Source organism: Amblyraja radiata, chromosome 8 (assembly GCF_010909765.2).
Source record: "Amblyraja radiata isolate CabotCenter1 chromosome 8, sAmbRad1.1.pri, whole genome shotgun sequence".
In the NCBI taxonomy this organism is placed as follows: domain Eukaryota; kingdom Metazoa; phylum Chordata; class Chondrichthyes; order Rajiformes; family Rajidae; genus Amblyraja; species Amblyraja radiata.
The window spans coordinates 69,588,346-69,603,097 of record NC_045963.1 but is presented as its reverse complement, the minus strand read 5'-3'; the positions used below and the strand labels follow the sequence as shown (position 1 = coordinate 69,603,097).

General features: G+C 40.6%; 1 protein-coding gene across 4 annotated transcripts in view; it reads left to right on the top strand.

Moving 5' to 3' along the window:
• Nucleotides 1-14,752, top strand: part of ralgapa2 (Ral GTPase activating protein catalytic subunit alpha 2) — a 462,100-nt gene that overhangs the window by 291,681 nt on the left and 155,667 nt on the right. For all 4 annotated transcript variants that reach the window (XM_033026192.1, XM_033026194.1, XM_033026193.1 and 1 more), the window contains 2 exons: nucleotides 616-799; nucleotides 3,875-4,673. In XM_033026192.1, coding sequence (XP_032882083.1) covers nucleotides 616-799; nucleotides 3,875-4,673 — 983 coding nt within the window. The remainder of the gene's footprint in view (nucleotides 1-615; nucleotides 800-3,874; nucleotides 4,674-14,752) is intronic.

Genomic DNA, 14,752 nt, shown 5'->3' with positions numbered 1-14,752 from the left:
ATTTTTTTTCCCGTATATTTTTAATCAAGGCTGTATTCCAATGAAATGTCCTCTAGGATTTTGGTATAAAAGTTTTGAAACTAACGTAATTCACATGTTCAACCCAAACCGACACCTATTCCTTTTTTCCAGAAATGCTGAATGACCCACTGAGTCACTCCAGTTTTTGTATCTATCATCAGTTTAAACCAGCATCTACAGTTCCTTCTTACACTGTTTCAAGTGCCAGTTTGTGATTAGTGGGAATGAAATTATACCATGTGAATTTGGTATGGCATTCCTTTTGCCACATTAAGAGTTCACCATATCTTTATTTAATTGAGGATGAACTTTATATTGTTCACATGCTTGTAAATGCAGTGCGCGGAGATGCTGTCTTAGCTTTCTGTCACTATTAGTCACTGTGCTTCAACTTTGATTCTAATTAGTTCCTGGAAGAGCAGAGCAACATAAGATTGACAGAGAAAAAAAATGGTGCGGCCAATTAATTGTGCTGTTTACAAAACGTGTTCACTGTAAACAGCAGTGTCAGGGAACTCAAACTTAAGCCCAGTGAATTAGATCATAACTGTGTTCGGGATTCATTGCACCCATCCATTGCCTTTTGTTTTGCAGGTATTACACTCCTGTGTTTATGGCTCTCACCACTACACCCAACAAAGTCAATACCTCCTGACTCTTGCTGATGTCTCCTCTACAGAATATGATCCATTTTTGACATTGGGGAATGTAAAAAATTCTGAACCAGCACATTCATATGGCTCAAAGGACGTTGGCAGCCTCCTTACTGTCACTGAAAGTAAGTGTTTCGCCTGTAGAATATCTCCTGCTGAACTGTACTTTACAGAATATCTCCAATTGAAGCTGTTCTTTCTTAATAGTCATTGAAGGTTAAATAAATTATTTTTTTACAAATAAACTCACGTCCTGGAGATGTTAATAACATTAATTCAAAAATGATGGTTTGGTGCTATCGTGGCCATTGACTTAAACTCACGGTAGCAATGTTACAAAATTTTGAGATTTTAAAAATCAAGTCTGTAATTTATCCCATCAGATAAAGCATAAAAATAAGTTTAATTTGACACCTAATTCACTTTCATATCTCAAGTATTTAAAAAGTTATGGCCATTTTCATACTCGGAAATGAGCATCTTGTTCCCTATTGATTTTCTATGGACATAACAAAAAAGTTGTGATCGTGAACAGTCAAAAGCCCATAACTTTCTTAAAAATTAAGAGAACTGAATGAAATTTTCAGTTATCATAGATTGAAGCATTCTGAAACAAATATAAAATAATCTTACTTGGATGACCTGAAATTAAAGCATATAATTAGTTAGTTACCTAATTGTAGCTAATTTCAGACTTCAATTACTAGATCTAAACATCTATCCATTTCTTAATAAATTATTAACATTTTTAAATAGCCTAAATGTCCAAATAATATTCACAAATAATTCACAATAAAACATGATTTTTAAATCTCATTTACATTAATTTATAGACCAAATGGAAGGAATTCAGTGTTCAATTGCTGTAAATAAATGCCCATTTAAATCAGCTTTCTAGTGGGTCCCTGTGGAACGCGCTGGTTTAGAACGTTCACATTGCGGTAGATTTGTGCCCCAAATGCCCAGAAAAATACTGCGCGATATAATGGGCCCAAATTGAGCTACTCGCAATATTAAATTTTGTATAAAGGGATCTTTAGAAGCCCTTTTTAATGTAAAAATATACAACCTAACTTCTGCTATTTGCTTTATGAGACCCTGCGGTTGCTGGCTGTCGCGGGTTTAGAGATTGATTTTTAAACTACTATAACTATTATACGAGGCCTTTAAACCTAATAATAGCTTTTGCGACGGGGTCTTCCAGCGATTTTTCGTTAATAATTAACTAGGCTGAACATCTTCGATTTGAACAGCCTAGAGAAAATCGCGTTTTAAACCCGCCCCCTCTAAACGGCGCCAAAATCGCGCACACCCGCAACGGCAGATTTTCAAAGACGCTTCAGGTAGGCTTTGCAACATACCTACTCACGGGAAATTTATTTCCATTCAGTGTTATTTTAATGCAAGAAATTAACCCATTCAAAATAAATAGTTTAGCACTTTATTCAATTAGCTTGACGAGAATAGTCACGTGAAATTCTCTTTTGCATGCAGTTCAGTGACTATCCAACCATATATCAGGCACAATCATACAAAGTATAAGAGTGTAACAGTAGACCGCATTGTCGGTCCACAAGTCAACATGATTTCAGCACCATCCTGTACCCTTCAAATCTGAAATATTAAAGAAGTGTAAGTGTCTTACATCATTAGAATACAATACTGATTGAAAAATCTTGACTGGATTGTCCCTTTTTGTCTGCAAGGATTTTAAAGTTATATTTAAAGTTGCTATATGGCACAACCACTCATCGTTATTAACTATTTACTGATGATTTTGATTTATTTACAAATAAATTAAGTTGGTATCAATATTTCGTTGAATTACCTATTGATATTTTCAATCTGCATCAGAACACCATTCAAATATGCAAATTGATGTAGCATATTCATGTGTTGATTTAAATAGGCATTTGATTGCCAACTAAATTATCTTGGTTTTGGCTGAAATGAGGTCAGAGAAGAGTTGAATATCAAAACTAGCACCGCTAAAATGTTATTTTAATTTTGAACAGTACAAGCTTGCAATATATGTCATCAAACCTGTTGGGCTGTAAATAGGCTGAATTTTGCCAAGAAATGCTTGAAGGTTTGGGATTACTGCATAAGCATGTGTAAATATAGAAGTTCCAAGCTCTCTGACAGCTGTGAAATGGTGATTTTACAACCGCACCATTGACTTCCCCTGGACTCCAGCAATGGACCAATTCTCTACCATTTGCAGCAAGGAATGTTCTTTCAGAACCCTTACAGGATTAGTCTGTGACACAGATAATTTTCTGTCCGTTTCAGTGATGGGGAATGGGTACCAACATTTGAGATAAATATGTGTTTATAGTTTCTCTTGTACATTTATATTTCATTGTGTTCAGAGCTTGAGTTTTATTTGTATCATGATTTCTTAATGTTAAGTTGTTTAATTTTAGAACATCTCTGTTTGTCTGAAACATTTGACTTTTGACAGTATTAACACCCAGCCAGGCTCACTCACCTATAGATTTTTTGTGCATTTGTTTTAAAGTGGCTGTCGGCTAAATTGGTAGTCAGTGGGGGGAAGGGGGTAAGCTTGTTCTGCCCTTTGACAGGATTTACTGCCATGGATCCAACATTGCTTCATCTAGTAAGCTCCTGGACCATACAAATATGTTCAGTGAAACCTTAGTCTGGAGCTGAGTGGTGAGTGATTACAAAATTAGTATAATTTGTGAAGTTGAGCACGTTAATTATGGAACTCAATTTAGTTTAGAGATACAGCATTGAAACAGGCCCTTCGGCCCACCCGGGTGGTCCATGGTGACCATAGATCACCTGTTCACACTAGTTTTGTTGCCCCATTCCCTACAAACTAGGGGGTAATTTAGAAGGTTAGCTAATGTGGATTTTACCAGGATCCATTTATAAAAGTAAGTATGGATCATGGAGTCTGGGTATGACATTGCAAGTGAGGTGGCCAGAAGGTGTTAACCCTTGTAGTTTGTCTCACTTGCTACTGTTCTGGAATGCTTTTGCCCATATTTCAGGGTGGGAGGTCGTGCAAGAGAATATATATGAAGGGTTGGCCAGATACATTCCAATTATATGATTTATGAAATACAGATGTAATCCAGTGAGGCTAGGAAGAGGGAAAACTAACTGTCTTTTCCTTGTTAAGTGGGATGCATTGTTTAAAATGTTTTAATATTCTTTATCGTTCGTTACAGATAAGAAGAGAAGAAGTTTGGAGTTGATCCCTCTTACAGCGCGTATGGTAATGACGCATCTGATCAACCATTTGGGTCACTATCCACTCAGAGGAGGTCCTGCCATACTTCACAGCCTCATCAGTGAGAACCACGACAACCCATATGTTGAATCATCAGACCTGTCTTCTGAGGTGTTCAAAAGCCCAAATTTGCAACTTTTTGTCCTGAATGACAGCACCCTAATTTCTTACCTTCAAATTCCTGCTGAAAAAGTAATGTTAGAAAGGACGTCTGGTAGTGAGCCAAGCCTTCCTGCGTCCGATGTGAGGGTAATTGTGCGTGATATCTCCGGAAGGTATTCTTGGGATGGTCGGATCCTATATTGTCCGTTCAGCAATCCGATGTCCTGCTCGAAAGACTATAGGACGTCCCCACCTACGAATGTTAAGTTTGTGGTTGATGGTCTGTCTGACGTGCAGAATCCCGACTGCAGTACTTGTCAAACGGAGCAAGATGATCTTGATCAGCTGCTTGAAAACTTGGTCAACACCAGTCCAGAATGCTTGCCACATCCTTGGCTGGGACTCAGTGAGCCAGCACCACCACCCGTTGGAATGAACCATGATCAAGAAAGGAACATAATGGATGCCATATTGGGACAGAGCAATCAGGAGGAGGAATACATTCAGAGGTGGAGCAAGGATCATTGTATGAGTGTGGCCAGTCAAAAAGAATCTACTCATCATGAACCTCAGGCACCCTTTTACTACTGTAGACTGTTTCTTAATGACATGGGAATGAATTCTTGGGACCGAAGGTAAGCCATAATGTTTTCGACCAGTCTTGAAATTCAGTGTGTCACCCAGTAGAAATCTCTGGAGGCACATGATGCAGTATATTGGTCAGTTTTTCTAGAGCCAAACCTCAGATATACTCCAGTAGTCAGTGAACATAGACAAATTGTTTCAATAAAAAGCAGGATGAAGCGCTTTTTCAATGAATAGTGAAAGGCATGGATAGAGTGGATGTGGAGAGGATGTTTCCACTAGGAGAGTCTGGGACAAGAGGTTATAGCCTCAGAATTCAACGTTCTTTCAAGAAGGGAGATGAGGAGGTTAATTCCCGGGATGGCACCACTGTCATATGTTGATAGAATGGAGCGGCTGGGCTTGTATACTCTGGAATTTAGAAGGATGAGAGGGGATCTTATTGAAATATATAAGATTATTAAGGCATTGAACACACTATAGGCAGGGAACATGTTCCCGATGTTGGGGGAGTCCAGAATCAGGGGCCACAGTTTAAGAATAAGGGGTGGGCCATTTAGAATGGAGATGAGGAAAAACCTTTTCACCCAGAGAGTTGTGAATCTGTGGAATTCTCTGCCTCAGAAGGCAGTGGAGGCCAATTCTCTGAATCCTTTCAAAAGAGAATTAGATAGAGCTCTTAAAGATAGCGGAGTCAGGGGATATGGTGAGAAAGCAGGAACGGGGTACTGAATGTGGATGATCAGCCATGACCACAGTGAATGGCGGCTCAGGGCCGAATGGCCTACTCCTACACCTATTGTCTATTGAATTTCTTTAGTCAAAGGATGGTGAATCTGGAATTGATTGTTACAAAAGGCTGTGGAGGGTAAGTTCATGGATATATTTAAGGCAGGGATAGATCCTTGATTAGTACGTTTGTCAGGGGTTATGGGGAGAAGGCTCGAGAATGGGGTTATGAAGAAAAGATAGATGGTGGAGTAGACTTGATAGGCCAAATGGCCTAATTCTGCTCCTATCACTTAAGACCATGAAAAAAAATCATTAAAACAAGTCTCTACAATGATTATTAGTTCAATGCATGACTTTGAAAGCTTGGCTACAAGTATTTTAATTGATCCTATGGCTGGTCAATAAACATAAAATTTAGAATTTTATGGTGATGATGCGCTAAATTATTTTTGGGCAATTCAAATGAATAATATTGAAGAACTAATAATGAATAAGCAACTTTGCTGTAACAGAAAACTCTGGTTAAAAATATAATGATATTTAGTTTTGAATACCTTTTAAGTCGTCTGGCTTTTAGATGCACGTGCTGAATTGTTGAAAGGTGCATGATAAAATAACATTTTAATGAGATTATGAATTTAAAGAATTCATAAAAAGGGTACAACAGAAAAGAGTAAAAAGTTTGGAAAGGGAATCAAAATTAGAAAAGCAAATGGCATCCAAGTTAGTAAGAAAATGATCAGATTTCATAGAAGCAATGCATTACACTGGCATAAAACTCTGACCTCACATTCTAAATTTGTTAAGTTGAAAATTGATTTGATTTTGAAACAGTATTAAACATGATAATCCCAGTCCCAATAAGACAAAATCAACAAAATCAAAGCAACAAGTGCATATTCAGTTTGTTTAAGAAGGAAAATCGAAGGTAGACAAAAATGCTGGAGAAACTCAGCGGGTGAGGCAGCATCTATGGAGCGAAGGAAATAGGCAACGTTTCGGGGCGAAACCCTTCTTCAGACTTCTTTAGAAGTGTATATTCAATACTCCTTTTCTTCTTTCATGACATTTTTTTCCACAGACCCTTTGACATCTCCTGTATCATTAAAGTAAATTGAAAAAAATTATAATTTCAGCCACAGTCTGTTTTGGCACTACCCCTGCTTGGAGATCATGACCTTCAAATGGAGATGTTATGGATAGATAATTTGCTGAATTAATACAGTCTAGTGAAATATGTAATGTTCCTACTTGCATATTTAAACCTTTTATTTTGACACTGAAAATATATGTTGGTGATAAAAATGGCACTTGGAAAACATTTTCCAAAGGCAATTTAGTTCATTTAAGGAATCATTTTGCCTGAAATTTTTCATCAGAGGGCATGTTACAGCGATAAATCCTGTAACATTGTAGAACAAAGATTATAATAAGGAAGCACTGAGCCAAATTTTGACAGAAACGTGACAGCAGGAATCATGTTGTGCAGTCAGGAGGAGTTCGTAGAGTGATTTAAAAAAAATATATACACATGGGCCGAATTTGATTAATTTATTTTATCCACTCTGTTCACTGTTCATTACTTAATGCCTCCCTTTGGTGCAATATTTCCTCTTCATCACATAACCACAGCATCAATGAGATTGCTTATTCTCGTCTCCAAACTCAATCAATTCCCTACCCATATCAATAGGTTGCCTCCATTTCCGTTTTGGACTACATTCTCTTATTGAATGGTTTCTGTAAATTTGTGTAATTAACATCCTAATATACTCTTTATCCTCTGTGTCAGATTCATCCTGAAAACAATGCTTACCCTTTACAAATCTCTGCAGACACTTTCCATTTGGTTTATGTGTGTAAGTGGTTAATTACTCTGTACTTAACAAAAGGTGCCAGTATCATTTCCACAGTTGACATTAGACATGTACCATTATAATTTCCTAGTTAATCTCTCCTGCTTTCTTAATTAAAGGGAATTGGAAATATTCCAGTCTTTGGAATATCACGTTTCGCGTGAGTGAAATAATGAAATCCTAAAGGCAGGTCTACTTTTGGTCTCATTATTTTCTCCACTAATTTTGTTTAACATATTTATTCCAGCAAGTACATCGCTTCAACTTAATTGTCATTTTTGTTGTATCTCCAATATTTTATCCTTAGCTTGTAAAATGAAAACTGAAATTAGATTAGCAAACTTATAATTACCTGATCTTTTTTCCTCCAATTGCAACATCATCCACCTCTGTCTTTCAAGAATCTAGATTGCTTTGAGTTGTTCTTTTTCTCTAAATGTGAAAGCCTCTTGTATTGTACACAATATCCCTCTTTATTTTAAGATTGTAATTCCTTCAACATTTTTGCATGAACAGCATTATCTGCAATAGTATTTACATAGATACATAGAAAATAGGTGCAGGAGTAGGCCATTCGGCCCTTCGAGCCTGCACCGCCATTCAATATGATCATGGCTGATCATCCAACTCAGTATCCCGTACCTGCCTTCTCTCCATACCCCCTGATCCCTTTAGCCACAAGGGCCACATCTAACTCCCTATTAAATATAGCCAATGAACTGGCCTCAACTACCCTCTGTGGCAGAGAGTTCCAGAGATTCACCACTCTCTGTGTGAAAAATGTTTTTCTCATCTCGGTCTTAAAGGATTTCCCCCTTATCCTTAAGCTGTGACCCCTTGTCCTGGACTTCCCCAACATCGGGAACAATCTTCCTGCATCTAGCCTGTCCAACCCCTTAAGAATTTTGTAAGTTTCTATAAGATCCCCCCTCAATCTCCTAAATTCTAGCGAGTATAAGCCGATCTATTGCCTATTTATTGCCTATCTAATTGCTAGATCAATTGGATGGCAGTGAAGTATCAACTATTCCTGTGGATCTAGGATTTTGGGCAAGAGTATTAGGTTTTTCTTCCTTGAAGAACATTAGTGATTGAGATAGATTTTAAGGGTATTCATTAGTTTTGTGTTGTTACTGCTAATTACTTATTTATTGCAAAATAATCCAGATTTTAAAATCCCACCTATCAAGGATGGATATGTATCTATATCTCAGATAAATACTGGACTTTTGATGCTATGCTCCATCTTGAATCCCTTTCTTGTTTCCCTTTGTTGTACCCTCGAATTCCCCAAAATATTCTATTTTAGTGAAATGTAATGTCTCACTTCTCTTGTTAACTGGGGTTATTTATACACCCTAGCTCTTTCTTTTTTTTTTCTTTTTTTTTTTTTTTTTTTTTTTTTTAATATTTTATTTTATTAGAAGTAAGTACAGTCATATGGCACCAAAGTGCCTAATATATATTTTCATAATACATTTTATGTACAACTTCTTTTTTTTTTTTTGTTACACTGAAAAAAGATTAGAATAAGAAAAAGAAGTTAGATAGTAAAGGATAGAAAGATGTGAAATATATAGTGTGTGAAAAAAGAAAACGAGTAAATGAAAAAAGTTGAGAGAGAGAATAGAGAGAAGAAAAGAAAAAAAGAGGAGATCATTATTTCTAGCTCTTTCTAATTAACCCTAGCTCTTTCTGATTATCATCCAATCTCATGTTCCACCAAAAATATGTCTTAGATCGTCTTACAATGCCCACCACTCCATAATTGCACTGTCAATTTTTTTTAATGATGCATGATCCACTTTTTTGCCTCGCCAACTTGATATTAAATTCAGTCTCGTTGTGATCACTGTTTGATCTAAGTCGTGCTTTACCATTTGGTTATTGTTTATCTGGGCAAAATAATCATTAAATCTAAGATGGGCACTATGTTAGTTAACAGTCGTATGCCTATTGAATAGCTTTACTCTTTTGTGTATCTGCACAATCACATTTTTTTTGAGAAATGAATTACAACTGAAAAACGATAACCTAAACAATTGTTTTATTTTAAATACATGGAGGGCCCAAACATACACACACTGTGGTGTCTAATAGCATATAACAGAGGAGATGCAAGGAAATGCAGATGCTGGTTTACTAAAAATGGGATTCTATCCTAATTTCCCCCTTGTCCAGTCCCTTCTGACCTACATCCAAGATGGCTCGCATTTTCAACGTTTAATTCCTAGTCCCCTATTGCATCATCTGTACCATGGACATCCGATCCCTTTACACCTGCAACCTTCACCAGGAAATTCTCAAGGCCCTCCTGTTCTTCCTTGTACAGAGGACCAATCAGTTTCCCTCTACTTCGCCTGGTGGAACTTGTCCTGACCCTCAACAACTTTTGCAGACCAAAGAAGGTCCCAACTGGAAACGTCACCTATTCATGGGTTCACCGGAGATGCTGTCTGATCCACTAAGTTACCACTGGTCTGGTGACCTTTCTAGGCTTTCTATTTGTTAGAGTAGTTGATGCCAACAGATAATTAACTCTGCTGTAGATGGCCTCTGGGAGGAATCCCTGACCAGTTTTCTCCTTGAAATTAGAGAATTGAGCAACACCAATGGAAGTCATTCTCTCCAGTGTGCCCGTGCTGACATTTTTGAATGAGATCCATTTTCCTTTACAAATCCTATAAAGTTTCAAATGTTTACCAAAACTCTTCCTCGCATATATTATGTATTTTGCTTCCAGCACAATTATTCCCTCTGTGGTTGAATGAAACAAAACTAATTCTGCTTCATCTAAATTAGAATTAGAATTAGAATTAGATTCCTTTATTGTCATTCAGACCTTTCGGTCTGAACGAAATTATGTTGCCTGCAGTCATACACAGAACCAATAAAAACAAAACATACAATAAACACAAATTAAACATCCACCACAGTGAGTTCACCAAGCACATCCTCACTGTGATGGAGGCAAAGTCTTAGTCTCCGTCTCTTCCCTCCTTGTTCTCCCTCTGCGCTGAGGCGATCGATCCAGGCCGGAGATGCCGCCCTCCAGTCCAGCGGACCTCCGTAGTGATGTCACCGCCGCCGAAAGCCGGAACGCCGTCTCCGCTCCGAGACTGCCCGCCCCAGCTCCAGGCCGCCGCCCCAGCTCTGGGTCCCGCAGTCTCCGCTCCGGGCCGCCGCTCCGGGTCCCGCTGCCCCAACTCCGGGCCGCTGCCCCAGCTCCGGGTCCCGCAGTCTCAGCTCCGGGTCCCGCAGTCTCTGCTCTGGGCCGCTGCCCCAGCTCCCGCAGTCTCAGCTCCGGGCAGCCGCCCCAGCTCCAGGCCGCCGCCCCAGCCCCGGGTCCCGCAGTTTCCGCTCCGAGCCGCTGCCCCAGCTCCAGGCCGCTGCCCCAGCTCCGGGTCCCGCAGTCTCCGCTCCGGGTCCCGCAGTCTCCGCTCCGGGCCGCTGCCCCAGCTCCAGGCCGCTGCCCCAGCTCCGGGTCCCGCAGTCTCAGCTCCGAGCCCCGCCACATCAGCTCCAGGCCGCCGCCGAAAGCCAGAACGCCGCACCAGCAAGTCGGGCCACCGCTGCCTCAGCCCCGAAGACGGCCAGCCTCTCGTTGGTGAGTCCTGGCTGGCTCTGCCTCCGGAGCCTCGGGGTCGTTCGCAGGCTGGAGGCCGCCAGCTCCGCCATTAGGCCTCAGCGCAGACGGAGGCAGAGAAGGGGGATACGACACGAAAAAGTCGCATTCCCCCGAAGGAAAAAACAGAGAACATGTTTCACCCACCCCCCCCTCTCTAACACAACCCAACAAACTAAAACTTAACCAAAACAAGACAAAAAAAACAACAGAAAAAAGTAAAGACAGACGGACTGCAGGCGAGCCGCAGCTGTTAACAGCGCCGCCACTTCCGGAATGATCATTGATAAAGCCCCTTATCCTGTGGTATAAACCTTTGAAATACTTCTGCATCACCTGAAACTTCATAGAAACATAGAAAATAGGTGCAGGAGTAGGCCATTCGGCCCTTCGAGCCTGCACCGCCATTCAATATCATGGCTGGTCAGTTCCTCCCAGGTCCTCAGCACTAGAATCTTATTTAACTTAATGCATTAAATAAAGGCACTGCTTTTTTGTCTGAAACTTAATAACTGATTTGTATAGCATTATTATTGTCAGTTTGCTCTTCTACTTTGTTTATAAGGCAGACATTAAAAATAAATATTCCTTCATTGTTTTTTTCATTGCAAGGGCTTAGGCTTGTCGCTAAGTTTCTTTGTGTGTTTCCACTCATTATAAAGACTTATTATCTGTAATATTTTTCTTTGCCATTCTTTCATGTTTTACTTTTTATTTTCTATCTGAATCTATTCTGAATCTCACCATTCGTACTGTCCTAGGATGATTTAAAACCATTTCATTGTTCACATTTTGCTCCAAACAGAGTCTTGTTGTATAGGTAGTTCAAATAAATCTTTTTTAGCTACTGTTCTCCAATGCATCTTCTTTTACCAACTTTCTGTTCATGCTGTACATCACATGGTTTCAATTTAACAACAATCCTGATGTGCATAGAGCTATTTTAAGACTGAATAATCCATCCCCTAGGATCTGTAGGGTAAGTGCAGCATGGCACTGCTGACAACATTGTTGATGTGAATCCTCAGAAACGCTGCTGACGTGCACTTAAAATGTTTACACCTGCCTTTTTGTTCGAACTGTTCTGCCCTATTTTCAACTCCTAGATAACCTTTGGATTGGGTTTATTCAGCGGGCAGTATTGCTGGCAACAATGAGACACTCTCCGAAGAACTCCATTCATTCTGCGCGCGCTTTGAACAGAAGGTGGTGGAGGAACGTCCCCCTGCCCCGCCACTCGCGGGTGCGCCTGTGTCAACGGCTACGAATTAATCCGCAGAATGCAACTGACCCAGATGCAGTCGCTGGCCGCCTCCTCAGGACCTGTGCAGGTCCACTGGCAGCGGTATTCACAAACCTCTTTATCCTCTCACTACTCCATACTCAGGTCCCCACCTGCTTCAACAAAACCATTATCATCCCAATGCTAAAGAAAAATAAGGAACCATGCCTTAATGACTATCATTAAGTGGCTCTGACATCCACCATCTTCAAGAGACTAGTGATGGAGTATTTTAACTCTATGCTGCAGCCAGCCTTAATCCACTGCAGTTGGCTTACCAATGCAACGGATCCCCAGCAGACACCATCTCCATGGCTGTAAATTCATCTTTGGAACATCTAGGCAACAAGGATTCCTCAATTAGACTCTTATTTATTGACTATATCTCTGCCTTCAACACTATAATCCCATCCAAACTCATCTCCAAACTCATTGATCTAGGAATTTGCACCCTCTCTGCCGCTGGATCCTTGACTTTCTAACCCCACAGTCCACAATTGGTGAGGTGTCAACCCATCCTCCGCATGGATAAGAAAGATTGAGTGGGATATGGGCCAAACGCGGGCAGGTGGATCTATTAGAGATGGGTCAATTTGGTTGGTATGGCTAGTTGGGCTGAGGGACCTCTTTCCATGCTGCATAACTCTGACTCTATGACAATAATTCTCATCACTGGTGCCCCACAAGGATGTGTTCTCAGTCTCTTGCTATACACCATGTACACTCACTGCTATACGGCCAACTACGGCATTAACTCTACAGGTTAGCAGATGACATCACTGGGGTGGGTCAGATCACATACAATGACAAGACGGGGTACAGGAACGAGATAGAAAACAGGATAGATAGGACTATAACCTCTCCCTCGATGTCAGCAAGATGAAGGAGCTAATTATCGACTTCAGGAAGCATGGTGAAGTACATGCTCCAATCAGTATCAATGGTGCCGGTGGAAATGGTTTCAAGCTTCAAGTTCTTTGGCATTAATATTACCAACAACCAGTTGTGGTCCAACCACATTGATGTGACTGCGAAGAAGGCAGACCAACATCTCTACTTCCAGCAGAGACTGAAGGAATTTGACGTGTCACCAATGACTCTTACAAATTTCTACAGATGCACCATAGAAAGTATACTGGCAGTTTGTATCACAGCTTGGTTTGGGAACAGCCCTGCCCAAGACACAAGAAATTGCAGAGAGTTGTAGATGTAACCGTCCATTACACAGACCAGACATCCCACCATTGCCTCCTTCTACATTTCGTGGTGCCTCGGAAAAGCACCCACCCTGGCTATTCTACCTCCTCTTCTCCAGTCTGTAAGAAGGCACAGAAGCTTGAAAGAGCGCTCCACCAGACTTAGGTGTAGCTTATTCCACTCTGTTATCAGGCTTCATGTGACAATAATAAGCCTTAATCTTTACAAAGTTACTGAGTACACTATGTTGATGCAATTTCTGGAACATTTCTGAGTTGCTAATAGATTAGTTTCTCTCTGGGGCATCTGAAATCTGTGTGTTTATTTTCCTCCCTGTATATGTTTACCTTTACATGTTCATATTTAAGCCATAATTAAAATGATTACTAAAGATGTTATAGCAGCGCATTTGGAAAGCAGTGACAGGATCGGTCTAATTCAGCATGGATTTATGAAGGGGAAATCATGCTTGACTAATCTTCTGGAATTTTATGAGGATGTAACAAGTAGAATGGATAAGGGAGAGCCAATGGATGTGGTGTATCAGGACTTTCAAAAAGCTTTCTCCCACGCACGAGATTAGTGTGCAAAATTAGAGCACATGGTATTGGGGGTAGGGTATTGACATGGATAGAGAACTGGTTGGCAGACTGAGAGCAGAGAGTAGGAATTAACGGGTCCTTTTCAGAATGGCAGGCAGTGACGAGTGGGGTGCTGCAAGGCTCGGTGCTGGGACCCCAGTTATTTACAATATATATTAACGATTTAGACGAGGGAATTAAATGTGACATCATCAAGTTTGCGGATGACACAAAGCTGGGTGGCTGTGTGAGCTGCGGGGAGGATGCTATGAGTCTGCAGGGTGACTTGGATAGATGGGTGAGTGGGCAGATGCATGGCAGATGCAGTATAATGTGGATAAATGTGAGGTTACCACTGGTGGCAAGAACAAGAAGGCAGATTATTATCTGAATGGTGTCAGATTAGGAAAAGGGGAGGTGCAACGAGACCTGGGTATGCTTGTACATCAGTCACTGAAAGTTAGCATGTTGGTACAGCAGGCAGTGAAGATAGCAAATGGCATGGTGGCCTTCATTGTGAGAAGATTTGAGTTTAGGAGCAAGGAGGTCCTACTGCTGTTATACGGGGCCCTGGTGAGACCGCACCTGGAGTATTGTGTCCAATTGTTGGTCTCTTAATTTGAGGAAGGACATTATTGCTATTGAGGGAGTGCAGCGTTGGTTCACTAGGTTAATTTCCGGGATGGCTGGACTGACATATGATGAATGAATGGGTCGACTGGGCTTGTATTCACTGAGATTTAGAAGGATGAGAGGAGATCTTATAGAAACATATAAAATTCTTAAAGGATTGGACAGGCTAGATACAGGAAAAAAGTTCCTGATTTTGGGGAAGTCCAGAACCAGGATTCACAGT